General features: G+C 40.6%; 1 protein-coding gene across 1 annotated transcript; it reads right to left on the bottom strand.

The window, feature by feature from the left end:
• Positions 1-5868: 5868 nt before the first annotated feature.
• On the bottom strand, positions 5869-19685 carry slc43a2b (solute carrier family 43 member 2b). The gene is made up of 14 exons (XM_034683724.1): positions 19138-19685; positions 17983-18261; positions 15405-15702; positions 15202-15257; positions 15021-15097; positions 11959-12051; positions 11317-11450; positions 10723-10919; positions 10459-10602; positions 9648-9780; positions 9399-9531; positions 7706-7779; positions 7492-7615; positions 5869-7395 (listed from the first exon to the last, which is right to left on the bottom strand). The coding sequence occupies exons 2-14, from the start codon at positions 18140-18142 to the stop codon at positions 7234-7236; spliced, it is 1785 nt and encodes a 594-aa protein (XP_034539615.1). The 5' UTR covers positions 18143-18261; positions 19138-19685; the 3' UTR covers positions 5869-7233.
• Between the last annotated feature and the right edge of the window lie 868 nt (positions 19686-20553).

Below are 20553 nucleotides of genomic sequence, written 5' to 3'. Positions count from 1 at the left end.
CTATGATTAAATAGCAATAGAAGTTGAAAACATTAGGGAAAGTCAATAGAAATACGTGTAGTGGTTAGTGGATTATAATCGCAGAGACTGAGCATGACTGTAAATGTTACTACGTCTATATTTTATACAGTCTTTGGAAAATACACAAACACAAGACATGCATCACTAAACACAAGAAAGACATAGGATAACTCATAACACAGAATAAATACAGGTAGGAACCAAGTCATGAAACACAAGGAAAATACAAAACTAATCAACTCATTACAGGTCTAATGTTTAAACATGACCTGACCCTGGGGTTACTAAACAGGAGCAACATCTGAGCATGCCTTTGCCCAGGTGTTGCAGAAATGGCCCTGCTACGCCCCGGACTGGGTCAGGTGGATCTGGATGAATATAAACTAGATAATGAATAAACTGTTTTTTCGTTCAAATATGTTAAATTGTAAGTGGTTATTTGTGTATCCAATAAAGGAACAGGATGCATAAACAAATGTTCAATCAGATTCTGAAGTTGATTCAACGCTAATAACATTGCTAGTTTAATGTCCATTTAATTTTTTAAAGGTCCCCCCCTCTGTCCTCTTTTCTCTGCTGTACACTGGTCAGCCATGAACTACAAGTCTAAAGTTTTGTGCTTTCCAAATAAATTTAGAGAAGACAAATCATGAAAATACCATCCCTGCTGTTCACCAATGCTAGAGGCAACAAACGTTTTTCCCACATGGTCAACAAGAAGAGGTGAAATCATAAACTTCAGAAATGTGCTGGACTCATTTTTGCACATTTGTTTCATATGATATTATTGGTGCAAGACTGCAAATCATTCAGAACTCAGCCGCCCGGATCATCACCCACACCAAATCATCTGAGCACATCACTCCTGTTCCCATCCAACTTCACTGGCTCCCTGTAAAATACAGCATCCACTACAAAAACCCTCTCCTCACCTACAAGGCTCTCCACAACCTGGCCCCCACTTACCTCTGCTACCTCCTTCACGAATACACTCCCTCCCCCTCCCTCCGCTCAACCTCTGCTGGACTGCTTACCATCCCAACGTCACACCTCAGTACCATGGGTGCCCGATCCTTCAGCTGCTCAGCACCCAGACTCTGGAACTCCCTCACCCCTCACATAAGACAGTCAGACTCCATCACATCATTCAAATCCCAACTCAGAACTCACCTGTTCAAACTGGCATATTCACTCTAACTGGACTCTGTGCACTTCACTAGTTTTTTTATTTTGTATTTATTATTTCTTGTTTGTTTTAATGATGAATGTTTTTATTATCTGTAAGGTGACCTTGGGTGACTTGAAAGGCGCTACAAATAAAATGTATTATTATTATTATTATTATTATTATTATTATTATTATTATTATTATTATTACTATTACTATTATTATTCGAATTAATTGGGGGTTATGAGTTTTTCACCAGAATCAAGTGTAGAATCACAGGTAAGACAGCTGGGTAATTAATGCCAATAAATGTATCCGAACATATCAAAATATGCCTTTGTAAGAATAGTGGCTTCAAGAAAAAAAAAAATCCATAAAAAGTAATAAAAAGAGCCCAATAAATAAATTGGGTAAGCCAAAGCATCTCTGCACCGCTTTTCCTCAGAGTGTGCTACACCCTCTGCGTCATCACCGTCACGGTGACGTAGAATTGGTTATTCACCATCAGCATATAAATGGGCATGACACGGGGACCACCACCGCTGGCACAGACGCACGGTGCGTCAGCTCGCTAAGCCCTTTAAACCAAGTCCTCATATCTAATGTGATTATAGCCTCCGGAAGCCCAAACCGTTTTCTGTCGGTTAGATACCGACAGACAATGACGGACATGTGGTTTGTCCCTGTATGACTTTCACATTTAAACATTTATCCATCCTCGATATCGATCGTGTATGAATATTTATCTCGAAGGACAGCTTGAGGAATTCACATCTGGGCTGATCTGTATTTATCTTGACGACCCTTTGGAGGTCCCCGGCCTTGATCACGCTTTGGTCCCTCAAGGGTCTGTAGGATAGTGTCGGCGCGTGACGCTACAATATGACAAGGCATCACAGGTCCCTAATCCCTTCCCACATCCCGGAGATCGCAGGATGTGAGTGCTGGCGCGTGTGTGTGAGTCTAAAATTATGTAACAGCACACTGCTGCTGTATTTATAGCGCATCTGTATCCGTCTGCCAACATCCGCTTATCCTCTGTCTCCTCATCTGCTTTCTCTCTCTCTCTCTCTCTCTCTCTCTCTCTCTCTCTCTCTCTCTATCTCTCTATCTCTCTATCTCTCTCTAACGAACAGCAGCAACAACAACAACAACAACAATAATACTAGTAATGAATTTATGAATAAAGAATAAAGTCCTTTTTTTTCTTTCAATATATGTTTTTATTATTTTATCATTTTCACATCAAAACAACAAGATTCAAGGCTCATTTTGTGTACAAAGCAGATTTTCAGATAGAATACATGTACTGTCACCCCTTCCCCCAAGAACAGAAAAAAACAAACAAAAAAATAATAAAAATAAAATAATAATAACAGACTTTTGTCTGAAAAAGTCATGACACATGTCAAAAAGTAAGATTAGCAAAGACAAAAGAAACAAACAAACAGACAAAAAGCAGAGATCCTCATTGCTGCTTCCTGATTGTCTCGCTCCATGTATTTTATGTCCATGGACACTTTCTCAAAGACTGTCATATCATATCCTTGTGTAGCTTTTAGTCATTTTTAATCGTATGGTGCTATTTGTACTTTTCTTTTCTTCTCTTTTTTGTTTGTTTGTGTTTTGGTTTCTCCTCTACCTTCTTATTCTGATCTTATTTTATTCTATTTTATCTTTGTTTAATCTTGATCTTTTTAGGGAGCCTTTTTAACATCTGGCAAGTGACTATGGATGTAAACTAGCCTTTTGGCTAACTATGGCATATTTACAGAAGTGTTTATTAATATGCATGGCCCTTTTAAATAATACATAAATTAATTAAAAAAAGATAGAAAAAACAAACAAAAAACAAAACAAAAAACCCCCCCACAACTATTAGCACATAATAAGTTGTCCTCCAAATCCCATCCATGAAGAATGCATGAAAAGTGATGTTGGAGTCGTTATCTCTTATGTAGTTAAGAATACAGTTCTTTATACTTCCTGGTTAAAGGTTACACTCAAATTGTTGGTTGGTATGGATCCCTTTCCTCTTGCCTCCCAGAGACTTTAGAGGGCAGTGGTCTCATGTTGCTACTTTGAACTGTGTACCTGAACACACCACAGGGGTTATGCTAGCTAAACAAACAGGTGCCCCACCAGCAGGAACAGGAGCACCAGGCCTGTCCCTGATGTAGATGCTGTTCCAGGATCTGCTCTCAGGTGTCAAGAGGGGCTGAGGTGTCGAGTGATAATCATCTGCGAGAGGGAGGGAGGTATCAGGTGACAGAACAGTGTGCTGACAGACGTGATAAAAACAAATGAGAGTGTGATAAAAAATGCCTGGTGGGGAAAATGTTTTGAGTTAGGCTCTGTGGTCTCACCGCTGAACAAACTTCCAATGATGCATGAGACACCTTGTTCTTATCACTGAACATGTGAGCCTTATGTGGATAACACAAGTCCCAAACAGTGTGACAATTTTGCAGTGAGACAGAAAGTTTGTATGTAGGCTGACTTTACAATTCGTAATTGTTATTGTGTTTCAATTCCTGTTTTCTTTTTAGTATCAAAAGTGAATCTTAACTTTAAATTTCCATTTATGCATTAAATTGTTGTATATACATTTTTTGTTCCACCTTTTATTTCTTAAACTGTGCTTTTACACATGAGTTTATGTCTTGTTTGATTCAAAGTGCACCATAAAGGTTATGTTATGAGGGAGCTCAGGATAGTCTGCCCTTAAAAATGTGCAGCCTATACTGCTCTCTGCTGGTGGGTTGCCAAGCAAACTTAAACTTATTAATTTGCAAATCCAGTTTTCACAGTTAAGTGAAGTTATATCAAATATTATCTTACATACTGTATATAAATCCCTCTGAAAAAGAAACAATTAGAATACTTTCCTTAGCACAAATATTCACTCCTCTGTAAAGAGCCTTGGTGTTTATTTTGACAGTGCCTTCGAATTTGGAAAACAAATATCTTCTGTGGTTAAGTCCAGCTGAGACTCACAGCTAAGGTGAAAGCCTATCTCCCTCCCAATCATTTAGAGAGAGTTGTACATGCCTTCTTTCTTTGAGGCTTGACTAATGCAAATCATTGTATGCTGGCTTAGACATGTTCTCTATTCAGCGCCTGCAGCTTGTTGAAAATGCTGCTGCTCGCCTCCTGACTAACAGGAAAAAGAGGGAGCACATCACACCTGTGCTGCATGCTCTCCACTGGCTCCCAGTCCGTCACAGGATTGATTTTAAGATTGCATTTTTGACGTACAAGGCCCTTCATTTTTGGATTGGCACCATCCTACTTGGCTGATCTTCTCCATGTTCATAATCCAGCTCGAGCACTGAGGTCAACAAACCAGCTGCTCCTGGATGTGCCTTAAAGTCGCCTTAAAACCCGGGGGGACCGATCCTTTGCAGCAGCGGCCCCCAAGCTCTGGAATGGCTTGCCACTCCAATTAAGATCGGCCCCCACTGTTGAATGTTTTAAATCTTAAATGTTTAAGGACAGTAATATCCCGATATGTTGTATTGTTTATTGTTGTCTTCATGTACTTTTTACTTTTTACCTTGTAAAGCACTTTGGCAACACTGGTTGTTTTTAAATGTGCTAAATAAATAATGTTGACTTGACTTGACAAGTGACAGTGTGAAATTAAAACACATAGTTTACAGCAGATTGTTATTAGAGGTCGTTGCACCCAAATGGAAAACAACACCCTCTCTACAAATGGGCGCCTATAAACGGCAAGTGCTATTACTAGACCTACAGTATATCACAAAAGTGAGTACACCCCTCACATTTCTGCACATATTTAATTATATCTTTTCATGGGACAACACTGCAGACATGACACTTTGATACAATGTAAAGTAGTCAGTATACAGCTTATATAACAGTGTAAATTTACTGTCCCCTCAAAATAACTCAAAACACAGCCATCAATGTCTAAACCACCAGCAACAAAAGTGAGTACACCCCTAAGTGAAAATGTCCAAATTGGGCCCAAAGTGTCAATAGTTTGGGAGGGTTGGGAGCGGTTGGATGTTAGAGACCTTGCGCTCCTCCATCTTCCATTTGAGGATGCCCCACAGATGCTCAATAGGGTTTAGGTCTGGAGACATGCTTGGCCACTCCATCACCTTCACCCTTAGTCTCTTTAGCAAGGCAGTGGCCGTCTTGGAGGTGTGTTTGGGGTCGTTACCATGTTTGAATACTGCCCTGTGGCCCAGTTTTTGAAGGGAGGGGATCATGCTCTGCTTCAGTATGTCACAGTACATGTTGGCATTCATGGTTCCCTTAATGAACTGTAGCTCCCCAGTGCCGGTAGGACCCATGCAGCCCCAGACCATGACACTCCCACCACCATGCTTGACTGTAGGCAAGACACACTTGTCTTTGTACTCCTCACCTGGTTGCCGCCAACCACGCTTGACATCATCTGAACCAAATAAGTTCATGTTGATCTCATCAGACCACAAGACATGGTTCCAGTAATCCATGTCCTTAGTCTGCTGTCTTTAGCAAATTGTTTGCGGACTTTCTTGTGCATCATCTTTAGAAGAAATGTGAGGGATGTACTCACTTTTGTGAGATACTGTATGTCATTTCTCAAAAGTGAATCATTCATATGAACCTAAAAAAAGTTTTAGTATAGATGTAAGGAGGGGGAAAAAGACCAAAAACAGTTGTTGATAGAGATCAACTCATCTTTATTAACCCCAAAAAATCTGCTTTATTCAAACAGGAATGCCTCAAAAACAACACATCTCGATATCATCTTCAGTGATACAACAAAGAGCTCCACGCCAACAACATAATCTTACACATGTAGTCAGCGCAGCATAGTTTCAAAAACATGATGAAATTCATAATGAATGACATTTTAAAAAATGCATGTAGTGGGACTGTTTTTCTACACAGGCATCAGGAGAGAAGTGCTGAAAGAAAGCTGATGAGTGGCGTGTGACATGTACAGAGAGGTTAACAGAGATGAAAGTGCTGAAACAGAAGGTAGAAAGACTGAACAAAAAAACTAATATAAGCCAAGGCGCCACAATGATCAACACTTTTCAACAGAGGACAAGTGTATCCAAAAAAAAAAAGACACAAAAAGAAGAATGTTATTGCGGATGAAAAGTGAATAAAAAGAAATGAGAAACCTTGTCCTGTCTATAAGGTTATATTCAAAAGGCACCCTCGGTGAAAGTATAAAAAGAGAGTGAATAAAATAAATACTCTAAACACACATTAACATTTTGCTTACAGCAGTTTGCTTGAAGTCCTTTGACAGAAAAAAACATTCATCAAATACTACTCTAAGATCTACGCTACAATCATTTTTACCGTAATAAGACTTCAGCCTTTCAAAATAAAAAAATCCAGGCCCATAATTAATCATGACTGTCTTTGCGACTCAGCCAAGAATCATCAGGCTCCTCACTCTGTCGCTCATTAATGCCATTTCGTTCACACTTACCTTACACTGTCTACCAAACAGCTGGTAGACTGGTAGGCAGCACCATGTAGTGGGATTTACACTCAAGATGATAAAAGTCAATACATCAGAGAAAAAAACCAAAACTCATACAATGGAACCGCTCACTGGTGAAAGAGAGGTTGGTTGAACAAATACTGTGGTCTCTTTTTTCTTCTTCTGCTCATTTTAAGGATGTTAAAGCAGTCTTGTGTTGGAGGCAGCTGCACTTATGTGCTCAGGGAATAAAAAGAGAAGTCAGAGGATTTGGGGGGAATACAGAGGACTGAAGCCTCGTTCCTTTCACAGTCTTTCCTCTCTCTCGTTCTCTTTTTCTCTTCCATGTTTCACTTCCCTCCTTAACGAACTTGCAGTTTCTCTTGGTGGGATTTGGGGAAATGAGGTGACAGTCTGTCTGTGTGCGTGTGAACTCAATAGAGACCTATGACGTTAATCAATATGTGTATGTGTGAAATTCTCAAAAGCTAAGACTCCAATAATCCGTCTGTTTGAAGATTTTACTGAATGTTTCAGAGTAAAATCTGTCCTCATCGTCAGTTCTCTGTTCCTCTGCAGTCCTCTACACGTAGGCCTCAGGGATATCTGTGCCGTTGACTTTGATGTAGATCTTAGCGTCGTCCTCCCTCTCTCGCTGCTGCTTGTAGAGCGTCTGTCTGTAGCAGATCAGGTAGAGAGGCAGCAGGAAGCCCAACATGCTAAGAACCAGGAGTCCAACATTGACCTGAAGGTACAAAAACACACCAGGGTTAGAAAAGCCTGAAGGTTAAATCTGTGATTGATTGTTTTTTATATGGGCGTGAGAGAATTGTTTACACACCCAGAGCGGGTCTCCTTCCAGGGGTCCCATCATAGCCAGGAACAGGGGCTGCTGCAGGAGGGCAAACACAGCAGAGACCAGAGACTGCATGCCTGTGAGACTGCCAAACTGAGAGGATGGAAACCTGGAGGGACAAGGGCAGGACATTTAGTTTCACACACGAGACAAAGATGAAGATGAAGACGTTGGGGATTTAAAGTACAGTGAGACTTACACAGCAGCATAGAGGCCGCCAACAGCAGAGTGGACGAATCCTCTCACCACAGTGTGTAAGAGGAAGGACAAAATCTATGAAAAAATTAAAACAGAAAACGTCAATATGAATCATCTTTGTGTTAATTCAGTCAGTTTAAAAAGAATCAGATTATTTGTTTGCATTCATGCATTTTCTAACAGTGAAACAACTTTCTTTCTTTTTTGTTACATGAAGCTTCAGTCAAACATCATGGCTCTGTTCTTCTACATGTCTGTTTTTGAGAGCATTAGAGTTTGCGTCCAGTCTTTTGCTAAGCTAGCAGCTTAGCATAATCTCTGTAAACAGGACAAAACGGCTGGCATGGCAGTGTCTAGACGTAACAAAATTATATTTTCTCCTTTCACTGAGCCACAGTAATTAAAAAATCTTATTAATAAATGAATAAATCAATTAATATCAATTTTGGCACCCCATTGTGGACAAAGTAATACCTCTTATCTCTTGTTCTGTACATGCAAAAGTAGTGTTTTCAACAAAAACCTCACCCTGCTGTCTTTTAACAGACAGATTTATCACTCAATGTGATTATCTGCCATGAAAACAGCAAAAAAAGGGTGTTTCCAAAGCCAAATGTCAACCATGTGGTCTGACACCTACCCCCTCTGAGTGGTTTATGGCATTAAAAATAACAACAGAGAAGGTATCAGTGTTGTTGCTTTTGAAGGTCATAAAAAGGCATCAGTGTTGGTTTCAGTCTATTTCTCAGCTGGTGAAAAACTGGTAAAGTGCCTTTAATTAGTTAAATATTCTAGTCTTAGGGAAGTTAAAGCTCCTGTTGGGAGTTTTTGAATGGTTTTGAATGAGATTAAAATCTAAAGGGATGACTCTTTTTGGACCTACAAAAGCAAACAAGATCATCACAACCAAGACTAACAATTCCCTTTTTGTAATATTTAAAACTTGTAACCTATTGTGAAGGGGTAGCCATCACATGAGCATGCTGAAGTAACAACCCGTTTCACATTTTCTGCAGCAGATATTCATAATGAGTGCTACATCTCACAGTTGAAAGACCTACGATCTAAGAGGCACTGTTTGTCCAGAGGGGGCGCCAAATCCAACAGACAAAAAGTTCCTCACAGGAGCTTTAAGTAAACTTTCTGTACTTGTAGTGTAACATTTCAGCCTAGCTGCTTCCCTATTGTCTGTTACATTAGCATTAATTGAAAAAGAGTGTAACAGAAAATGTTCTAATAAGGTTATAAAGACTGACATACATTAAATGCTAAAATATTTGGTCATAATGTTAGTATTAAAGAAATCAAAGTTCAACTGGCTGCTCTTGTTCCACAATTGAATGATATATTTAACCCTGAGTAAATGCAGAGATGGTCGTTTTTACCCCTGATGCACTTTAAAGTAGGGTGATCATACATCCTGGCTTGACACGCACTGTCCTGTTTTCAAGCTCAGTGCCCCGAGTCCCAACAAATATCTATAAAGCACTAATATGTCCTGGATTTCAGTATGATTTGAACCTATTTAAGTACCATTACAATTTACCATGCTTAAAATGGCTTTTTTTGTTTATACGTCAATCAACATCATTGCTAAGGCTGATAATTTAAATCTCCCTATTTGGAGGTTTGATAATCTGGTCACCCTACTGCAGGAGCTTGTGTGTATCTGACAGCCGAAGTGGACCACTCACCTGCAAGGGGAGATTTGGTATCAGGGAGGTGATTCCAAAACCCACTAAAAGGATGTTTGTGAGGAGGAAGGCTCGCAGGGCATTGGTCACCTTCTGGGTCTTTTTGTCTCTGCGATTTTTCTTTGGCTCCCCCCTGGTGGTCAAAAACAATATAAATAGGGCCGTTAAATCACAATATCGATTTCCTGGATTGAAAGTAATATCAGGGCCCATAAATAAACGGGGGTTAACAACTCCAACATGACTCACTTGTTGCAGGGCTCTTTCTCCTCGTCTTCATCATCGCATTCCTTCAGCTTCCAGTCCATGATCTGACCGATCACAGGAGTGGTCATCAGGCAGAGCAGCTGCAGCACGCCAAAGATGGAGGAGTACAGACTCACTGTGAGAGGGATCAGAGTGAAGACAAAAAGATTGTGAAAAGTGAAACAATAAATATAAACTCAGAAAAACTAACATGGAAGGTTTAGAGGGAAGGATACAAAGATGATGACTTAAAAGGATCAGGAGCCTTTACGATGTGGTTAGCCACTAAGACGGTTTGGGTTAATTATTAGACCTTTGTGGTAGAGCCACATCGACTCAAACAACAGCAGTTTGATGCCATTATGAGGAGGTTATGATGAGGGGAAGTAATCAGAAATGAGGTGTATCATGTGCATCAAGTTCCAGTAATAGCAGGTGCTGAGGGCAAAGTTAGTTAATGAGTACAACAAATGGTACCTGGGGGTTATTGGCAACAGCCAAGGTCAAATAATGAAAAAACAACATGAGTAATAACAAGAGTCAGAGAGAAGTAGATCTAGAACAAAGCTACACAAGACTAAAGGTTAAATTCTAAATGTTGTAGGCTTAAAAGTGTACTACTGATGTAACTGTAGGATCTTTGTCTTACCAACTTCCATTCTCTCCACTGAAAATTGAATTAAAGCCAAATAAATCAGTGTCTTTTCGAGCCACGAAACAAAGTAAATGAGCAGTTTGTATATACATGGAGATAGTCATATGCAAAGAACCCCAAAACAAATTTAAAAGATTCTCAAAATGCACTAAGACTAACCTGTCTTGAGGTCTCCATCAGTCAGTGCCTCAAGGACGTTGTTCATGGCCCCCATGTAGAACAGGAGACGAAGCTGAGTGATGGACATGGTGACCAGACTGAGCAGGAACATGGGGGTGGTGATTGTTTTCAAGAATGACGGGGCTGCAGAGGAGAGAGAGAATCAAAGTACAGGGTAAATTATGTGCAATATGATTCTTGTAGTCCAGCTTCAGAATACATTAAATGTGCATGAACACTTGACACACTGATTTTCACTCTTACCCTCATTCTGTGGCTTGCACTCCATCTCCAGGTCCATGGTGGACAGGCAGAGCTTGTGTCCCTCCTTGGTAGCCAGCTCCTTCTGCTTCAGGCTGTTGCCTACGCTGAGACGGCGGCCCACTGTGGTCACTTGGCGGTAGAACTGCTTTCCTGTGATTTTATGGTCGAAGCCTAGCCAGCTGAACTTGACCTTCACACTGGAGAGCAGAGGAGGAGAAAGAGTCATTCATAAATTCATTAAAGGGAAGTGCTTACATAGATTAAACATTTTGATTTCACTAGACTTGCACAAATGAGTCTGCAAGTCATTGTTCCTGCTGATGCTGCTCAAATGCGTGATGTTAATTATGAAGATGTGACCACTGGGATGACTTCTGTTTACAAGTGCAATACTCAGCACATAGACTTTAACCTAGCTTCATTACTTTGCACTTCCTTGCACACATTGCATAAGTGACCCAGGTGATGATAACCAAACCATATCCTTGAACCAAAGAGATTGCTCATACTACATTCCTCCTACTCAGCACATGATACAGCATATGAGACTTCCCCTTTCAACCATGTGTTAGTTGTTGCATCTGTGATACTCACGTGTAGTCCATATCGTCAGGTCCTGGGAAAGGTTCCAGGGGCCAGTTGAAGTAGCAGTTCGCGAAGACAAGTCCAGCACAGGAGGCCCACACCACCAGGATAGTGATGAAGGGAATGCCCAAGTCATAAATCACCTGTGGCCAACAAAACATTAAAAAAATGAGTAGACCAACAAAGCACCTGAAAACTGAGTGGATGATGCCTTTTAGCAACAGTGACATGTATTGGCCTGCAACTTCTGCAGGGATAATCTGAGGGTGACAGTTTGTTGCATGGTGCATTTAAGGATTGTGGAAGTTTGTGCAAATTCTGAACATTTGACAAAGTGTATTTCCCAAATATTTGTTTATATGTGACTTGTTTAAAAACTTAAATGTTTTGCATAAAATAAGTAAGAGAGGATATGTTAGTTTTTGCCCTGCTTTGGCAATAGCAACAAATTCTCCCTGCAAAGTAGGAAATATGCACCTGGGGTAGCTTCTTTTAAAAGTTTAACTGAGGTAGTTTCACAGATTTTAGAAGATAGGAGCAGAACAACAGAATAGACCCACTCCTTTTAATCATCAGAAAGATTGAGACAATGGTTTAGGATGAGCTAGTTCAGTGTCAATGCATGGGTTTGGATATGTCAGTGTCTTTTACCTTTACACCAGGGAAGGTGACAGCAGAGGAGGCATATGAACCGATCATCAGGGCGATGAAAGTGGAGCGAAGGTCACCAAACATGCTTGGGAGCTAGGGAGGAGAAGATAAAAGAGAAGTGTGTGAAAAATCAAAGGATCATCACCTTATTTTACACGAGATGTGGGCGTTTGCACAAACTTGCAGTTTTTGTATCCCACAGTGTTTCTATGCATAAAGGTTAAACCATTGGCTGCTGAGTTCCGGGTGAGCTCAGCTGCTCTCAGCTTGAGGCCTGGGACAGATTGGGGACACTGAGGATATTGCCTACTGACACTAAGGTTAGAGTAGACTGTACAAACCAATTAGCAAGCCGACACGGCTCTACGGGGGGAACATAAGCAAAGATAAAAGACAACAAGGTGACACGGATCACCAGTGAAAGACACACACACAGCTGCTTAACACATGACACAGATGCAGCGCTGACAAGTTCACTGCAGCTGGAGATGTGACAGGGGGTGACTGAGGTAAGGGTAAGTTTTCCTTTTCTCTGTCCTTACTCCCATTTTGGGAAGGAGAACACGGAGTTGGGGGTGAAACAGAGAAAAAAAGGAGACAGTGGGTGGCAAAACATCCGAACACAAAGGCGTTCACAAGCTGTTCTGCTTTCAAGAGGCTGAACAACAACAAGCAGTTTAATTACGTAAGACTGGGAAGCCGAGGAAGAGGTATGCTATGTGTTTTTCTGCGTTTAGCTACTTAATTGAGAAAGCGTGCATAGTGAAGCGCAAAGTTACAGCAGACTAATTCCCACTAACATCCCCAGGAGTTCTTGTAAGACCTCTTTCAAGGAACAAAACAGGTAAATTTGTAGCTGCTGGGCAAATCTGAAGGAGAAAAGGTGACCTGACAGCTGACATTGGCACAAAGCCAGTGATCGCCGCTGAGATATTACCCAACAGGCCTCAGCTGAGAATAAACGCCTGTAGGTCTGAGGAGGGGTCATAATGAAGGAATAACGGAGGTGCACAGAGTCTAATGATTAACCCAGCGCTGAGGCTTTGCAGTATAGTACATCAGGTTGTGAGGGACATGGAGTAAAAGGTATGCAATAAATACCACATAGGGACATATCACACTTCACTATAAAAGTCTGTGGTGGTGCAGAAAAGAGGTGCTTAATTGGGTGATTTACTGTTGAGGAGCCCCTCTTTAGTGAACAGCATCACCATGGTACAGCACAGGACTGCAGGCTGGAGTTATGGGAAGAGGAGGATGAAGAACAGCAGAGGGTGTCTTTAGAATCAGTTGTTTTTCTCTCTGTGAATCTGTAAATCTCCACTTTCTTAAAGAGGAAGTCCAATGATCCAAGTCCTTCAGAGCACTACATTAAGAAATAAGACATCTGTTGTGTTCTACTCATATTAGCTTGAGGCTACTGGCTGTATAACCAAATATAGCATTGTGTTAATGTAGGCATAATGAAGGAAATACACATGAAGGTCATAATTGTTGGGTCTGCTGGGAGATGTTCTGATTCTCTTTCTTTCTTACTCTAAATCTTGACTCTGAAATTTCTATAGGAGTATTTCTTGATCCTGCATGAAGAGACACAAGGCTTTATGTGTTTAAGTTAGATTGCTTTTGAAACAAAAAGACAGTTTCTGATGTCTTTTTCATAGTATGTTTGATTTTTTACACTCAAAGCTCCAAGTTAGATCTACAGCTTATCCCATCAGCCTCATTATTCCCTTGAAGCTGCGGGTGCTAGTCGTTATTTGGTTTCTAGTGAATCAATTATTAACTATTAATAGAAGTAACAAGCCATGATACAGTCTTGCTCTATAAGCAGCAGGCATCTGCTCATTCAGTTTAAGGTTGTCCATCGTTTACATTATTCTAAATCAAGTTTGCATAAGTTGTACTCCTCTGTCTCCCCAGATGCAAGATTTCTGAGATACATTGTCTCATGCCTTTTGGTTTTGTCCTTCACTAATGGATTTTTTGGTCCAAAGTATTCGACTGGTCCTCTTAAGGCCTATATAAGACTCTTCCAGCCGGAGCCTGGACTTGCAATCTTTGGCTGTTCACAGTCCACTAGGGATCTCTCCTCTTCTGTGCGACGATCACTAACATTGGGGATGATAGTTGCCAAGAGACTTATTCTGAAGGAATGGAAGCCCCCATCCTCTCCTTCTTTTCAGGAATGGATCTCTAACATGATGTCAGTCATACAAATGGAGAGACTCAGGTTCCTGCAATCTAACTCGGTGAAGACATTCTCCGCTATCTGGAGCCCATTCCTTGCCTTTTTTTGGATGAGGCTGACGTGTGATGGAAGTGGAGTATTTCTTTATATATCCTGCAGACTTGACACGTAGCACTCCAATGTACACAATTTAATTGGCAGCTTTGTATGTTTTTTTTTATGTTTTTTATTTTTTTCTCTGCTTTCTCTCTACATTATTTATGTGTATGAGTATGCATACGTATGCATGTGTGTGTGTTTGTATGTATAGATCTATTTCTATTTATTTTATTACTTATCTTCGTTTATTTTGTCATTTAAAATTATTTTTCAACTAAAATTATCTTCACGTGTTTTATTTATCTGTTGATTTTATTCATTTTATTTTTCATATTATCAATTTTATTTTATTTAATTTCACATGTCTGAGCCCCTGTTTGATTGTATTTGTTTTGTCTAGTTGTTACATTAAAACAGTTACAAATAAATACATATATATATATATATATATATATATATATATATATATATATATATATATATATATATATATATATATATAAAGAAGTAACAAGCCCTCTTGTTTCAGGTACATTATAGGGAAGTAGTCCTGTGTTGAAGCAAACGGAGATGAGCAAGAACAGAGAGTACAGAGTAAGAAGTCACCCCCCCACAGGCACAAAAATAGAACACAAAGTGACCACACAGGAAGCTAACAGGCTAGTAAAGGAGAGCGTCAGCAGTGAGACAAAGACCCATGATGACAGAAGTCAAATATCAAGACAACATTACTCAAGAATAAACCTGTGAGAGTCATAAACCACACACTTACTGTGAGGGAGGTGAAGGTCATGCACATGCCTCCAAAGCCGTTGAAAGTCAGGGCGATGAAGATAAGGACAGAGAGTTCTACAAAAAGAAAATCATGATTCCATCAACAACTTTAATGGATATACATTGTCTGAAATAAAGTTTGAAATAGGCACAAATGAGGACTGTGAAGGTGGTCTTACCGTTTGGTTTGTAGGCCCCATAAGCGATCATTAGACAGGACAATCCGAAACAAGTGCTGAAAGAAGAACAACAGGTTTTCACAACACTGAATGTACTAACCTCTCACTATCATATATGGTTCAACAAGATTTTTAACAGACTCCCAATACAACAATTTTGAAAACAGGTTTATTTTCAGAACTTCACATCTCTTGTTGCCTACCTTCCAAGCAACCGGAGCTTGCGAGGCCCATATTTATCCATCACAATCCCAAGTGGCAGCGTGATGGCTGAAAGCAGGAAGGAGCCCACTGTGAATGCCAGGTTCAGCATCTCATCCTGTTCTTTACAAATCAGCCAGCCGTTCATCCTCAGGGGCCCGGCCATGGGAACCAGGGGCCTCATCTCCACGCCGTCTCCCAGACCAACCACGCCACCCTCGCTCTCGTAGTACTCAGCGTACTCATCTGATACCGGAGATTCCAGGGGTTGGGACAGATTGTAGCTGGAACTGGAGTTTCCTGAAGAGCAGAACAAAAGCGGGGAGATGATGGAAAAGTTAGACACACAGTCAAGGAGAAACGTGCAGACATGTAGGTGAAATGTAGGCGGGTGGGTTCAGTCTCACGTGTCTTTTTTTAGTCGCCCTAACATTGCCATGACAGTATAGCAGTGTGAATTATTTGACTGCATAGAGTTGAGTTCAAACATTCAGACTAGTGCCAATGGTTTGACGTGTAGGGAGCTGTGGTTTCTCATCATACAGTCAAAATTTCTAGACAGCAGTTCTGGTTATTCACAGGATCCTGATACATGAACACATAGTGGTCACTTGTGCAGTGAACACGTGCTGAGTTAGGGCCATGAAAAAAAACCTCAAACCAGCCACCTAACACTAGATAAGAGACAGGGCGAAACAGATGTTTAATTCTTGCCTGCAATGTTTAAGTACCAACAAGAAAAGGGACAGAATTAAAGGGTGTAAAAAAGGTTAAAAGAGAGCTACAGTATGGGACTTTAATTATCATGGAGTGCATCCCAATATATTCTGGATCACGTTCCCTGACACCTCTATGGCATCTGTCGCCCAATCTCTTTGTAGTCACAGGAGGAAAGTATGTCTGTGGCGTTCCTGTGTGAAACACCATGACGCTCTTTGTAACAAAGTGCCAAAGTTTTTTTCAGGAAACCAGATCATAGATTCTGGGCAGCGCTACAGGGAACAGCTGGTTGGTGTCTGCACGTGGACATTGTGCACATCAAACCGTGCAAGAGGATTTGGTAGGGCAAGCTGCAGCAGAATCACTGGCTTGGAATAACCTATCGTGATTTTGTATAAGTTATTAATTCATTTTGTTTGCATCCTTGTTAAGATAGGGGACTTTGTAATGTTTTACCAATACTGTATGAGAAATGTAAGTTGTATGTAAAAGCTATGAAGGTATACTCATTAAAAATTTGATGGGTTTAATGGTGATCCATTTTCTTCAATTGAAATATACAAACTAATCTAACCCTCCAATTGTACTGTTAGTTTAAATGCTACTTCAGTAAGAACCTGTTGACCTCAATGGAAGTACAAGGCCTTATGGGTATCAGACTCCCCCATGTGTTCTTTCTTTCATGTTGACTTGTACCCACTGAACTACCCATATAATAATAACTTTAATATCTCCAAACTCAATCTACACCGCACCACCGTTATCTTTTTTTTATCCACCACTTTCCTTCCAACCATCAGCACCACTGCAGTCTGTTTTCTACTGTTCATCACTTTGCTATCAGCGTGTCCTTTATCTGTGGACTTTACACTTCCATATTACAGTAATAAAAGCCTGTGCTGGATCTCCTTGGCCCTCTGTCACGTGTGTGAAAAGAGCTGAGCTGGTACTGCTGTCCTCCTCTCCCTCTTATGTCACCGGAACAAGATAAGACGCTAGCTTTAGTCTTCTACAGACGCAGATTTCCTTTTGTTACTTCAGTGACATGCCTCTGTGTTAACACCTAGCACTGGTGATGCTGATAACTAAGAGAGCCTTGAGGGACTGTTTTTTATTGATACACAGATGTGTATCAGTTAGCTTAATTAGCAATTTAAGATAAATACCACTAGTTGTTGGAAAAACATCCTTCTTCCGGTCACATGTCATGTAAAATCAATTGTGTACATTCTGTAGAAGACAGAGGCAGCCATTTGTTTGACAGAGAAGAGCTGAACTAAACCAGCAGTCCACTGTCTTTGGATAAGGAGAGGTAACAATAGAGAAGATTACTGAAAGGACACAATCTCACTTGAGGTCCAAAAAGACAGATTTTTCTCGTATTCCCCTTTGCTTACACTCACTTGGCTCATCGTGAGCGTTTTTATCACTTTATACTGTAAATCACTTGCATGGCTTGCCTTCAAAGTATAGGAATAGGCCATGCGAGCTCAGTCTACACTTCAGTTGGAGCCACAGTTTCACTTAAACTTTGGACCACACTGCCAGCCTGCGACTCTGCTGTCTCTAAGTGCTTGGGTGTTTATCTCAGGTCCATAAAAAAGGTAGTAAACCCCTCTGAGAAAAATCTGCCTGGAGACTGGAAGGATAAGGGACAGCAGTGTTACATAATTCTAATTAAACTTTGCAGGAAGAGCATAAAACATCTCAGCTCCACAAGTTGACTCTCAAGACTATAAGTTTCACTTCCTAGGGAACCTTGGGTGTGCCCAGCACAACGGATTAAGTGACAAGTAAGCATTATAACTGTGAATGAAATAACCCCTTTGTCAGGTCAGAAGTGCATCAGTTGTGACTCACCTTCCTCGTTACAGAGGTACGAGTAGAAGCCCTCTGACTTGAGCATGATGAGGAGCGATCCCCATCCCAGCAGCACGGCAGAGAAGAGCAGATTCTCAATGATGGCAGTCACTGCCATCCACCAGCGCCGGGCAAACGCTGAAGCCAGGGTCGGCGCCATGGTTGAAGAGGAGAAAGTAAAGGCAGAACCAGAGGAGAGAAGTGTAGAGAGAGAGTTCCAGGGAAGAAAGAAAGCTGGAAGTGACTCACGCTCGGGATGAACGATCACTGATCACTTATCTGTGAAGACAGGGGGAAAAGGGGGAAGGGGGAGGTTTTACAGTTAGGCTATCAGTGATGTTACTGAAGGACAAACAGGTTTTTATATGATTACAAGATAAAACACTTAACTTTGAACCCCAGCAAAGATAAAATCAGACAAAAACCATCCTAAGATAACTTTAATTATACACACACTGTGGCTGCTTCTACACCTAAATTGATTAGACACAGATAAGAGGCAAACTGACTAATAGAAGCAACAGATTTTGGGAATTATTAACTGTCCGGTTGGTTAAAAGATCATTACATCACTCTTCTGCCTGGACAAAGATCTTACATCACATTACAGCCTCTAATAACCAAGCTGCATCCATCACAGAGATTCTGCTGTTCACTGTAAATTGCTAACTGGTCCAAACTGGACTCAGGAGAGAAAAATAGGGCTCTCCCTCCCACATGGCCTCTCACTCTATCACCCTACCCTTTCTCTTCCCCACACACTCCCTCTCAAGTCCTCTCAGACTCATCCAACCGAGACTTTCCTCTGCAATTACTGTGGCGCATCCAAAACATAAAGGAGATGCCAGACAAACAATAAACAAATCTGCTCACACAGCCAACCAAAAACACACAAACACACACAAACACACAATACTGCACATGCACCCACACACAATCTGTTCTACTTGTAATTAAAAGTTTTGCAAAGTTAAATGTAGATCTCATTGAAAATTAATAAGCAAGTGGGAATCTTATAATCATGCCAGTTTATGTTAGATTATTTGCTCTTTTTTTTCATTGAAACACAAATCAGTTCCCTCTGATTATTGTTTCCACTTTAAATTCAAAGTTTAGTCCAAATTAAAGAGAACAAAACTAAAGTCAAACTCTTACCTCTCCTGTCTCTGTGCAGCACCATTCAACTTCAGACTTCTGATGATCTCTGGATCAGCTCAGTGAGCTGTTGTCTGCAAACAGCCAGGTTTATATACTCATCGTCCTCACGTGACGCCCCCTATCGAACGATGGCTGTATCACTCCTGAACCTCAGCCTATCAGCACTTTGTCATGGCACATATCCATAGTAACAACTGCATCAGCAATAAGCTTTTGTACTTAGTTAGTGAGAAATATTGTGTCAATAGTTGATGGGAATGAAAAATATATTAATATATAATGTGATTGTATCCAATTTGTTGTCACATGGTGCGTAAAACTGCCTCAGTGAGTTGAAAGGATGATTCAAACTGAACACAGCCTCGTTGGAAAACATGATGGATTCATGCAGATAAGGATAATGATGCGTTATAGTCCCGATCAATTACAGCAGGAGGCAGACTGGAGCAGTGAACCCCCTGTTTCAGCTGTTGCTCAAAATGTTCACTGTTGTTTACTGATGTCTGCTGTGGTGAGTTCAGGGTTTACCGGTGCGCTACACATACACAGACACACCTACACCTACACATACACACACACACACACACACACACACACACACACACACACACACATATACACACACGCACTTAATGAAAGACAAAGGAACTTGTCTGGGCCTCCACAGACAGATAAGGTCCAAGAAACCAGCTGTCCAAAAATTCCTGAACAAGAAAATGTCTCATTACTAAAATGACACAGCACTTGTTTTATTCCTGCAGTTTTTACACTGACTTTATATTGATACTACATTGACGCGGTGCCACATCTACATAGTCATGTCATGGGTGGCTTTTGCCCCTTTAGTTGCGTGTTTAAAGTAGAACAGATTTATTGTCTCGTCTCAAATAAAGAGTTTTTAATTCCTGGTGGAGTGAAAAAGTTTAATTATCATTTGACCTTTTACTATATTCGCTACACTGGTATCATAGTGAAATTCTGTAAGCCGAATTGGCTAAAATACATGGCTGAATGTAAATAACCACTATGTCCTGGGCATCATTTTATTTGTGCACATGAAAAGGTATGGTCACTTTATTTTGATTTAAAGTAAAAGACTGAGGAAGTCTACGAGTGACATGTTTAAGTTAAAGATAATGCATTTGTAAAAGAAAATAGAAAAAACACTCAGTCATTGTGTACCAACTGTATGTAGAGTATATGGTCTAATGTTCAATAAAAAGAAAAGAAAAAAAAAAGTTTAATTAATTACAATTTTCACAGTAAGATTTTTCGTATAGCTCTCTCCCTCTCTAACAGTCAAGACCAGGTTGTGAAAAGACTACAGTCATTGTTTGCCTCTCGCAGTTCCCCACAATGAAACTGTAATCATCATGCAAATCGACCACTGAGTGACCAACAGTGATCCTATCT

This window comes from Notolabrus celidotus, chromosome 5 (assembly GCF_009762535.1).
Source record: "Notolabrus celidotus isolate fNotCel1 chromosome 5, fNotCel1.pri, whole genome shotgun sequence".
Lineage (NCBI taxonomy): Eukaryota > Metazoa > Chordata > Actinopteri > Labriformes > Labridae > Notolabrus > Notolabrus celidotus.
This window is presented reverse-complemented; position numbering and strand designations above follow the sequence as displayed.

Excerpts from the sequence above, each read along its gene's own strand:
- slc43a2b (XM_034683724.1), bottom strand. The coding sequence starts at position 18,142 with ATGGCGCCGACCCTGGCTTCAGCGTTTGCCCGGCGCTGGTGGATGGCA. Across the intron at positions 9,781-10,458 it reads TGATGGAGACCTCAAGACAG|TGAGTCTGTACTCCTCCATC; the intron begins GTTAGTCTTAGT and ends TCCCTCTCACAG. Across the intron at positions 7,396-7,491 it reads TGGAAGGAGACCCGCTCTGG|GTCAATGTTGGACTCCTGGT; the intron begins GTGTGTAAACAA and ends TTGTACCTTCAG.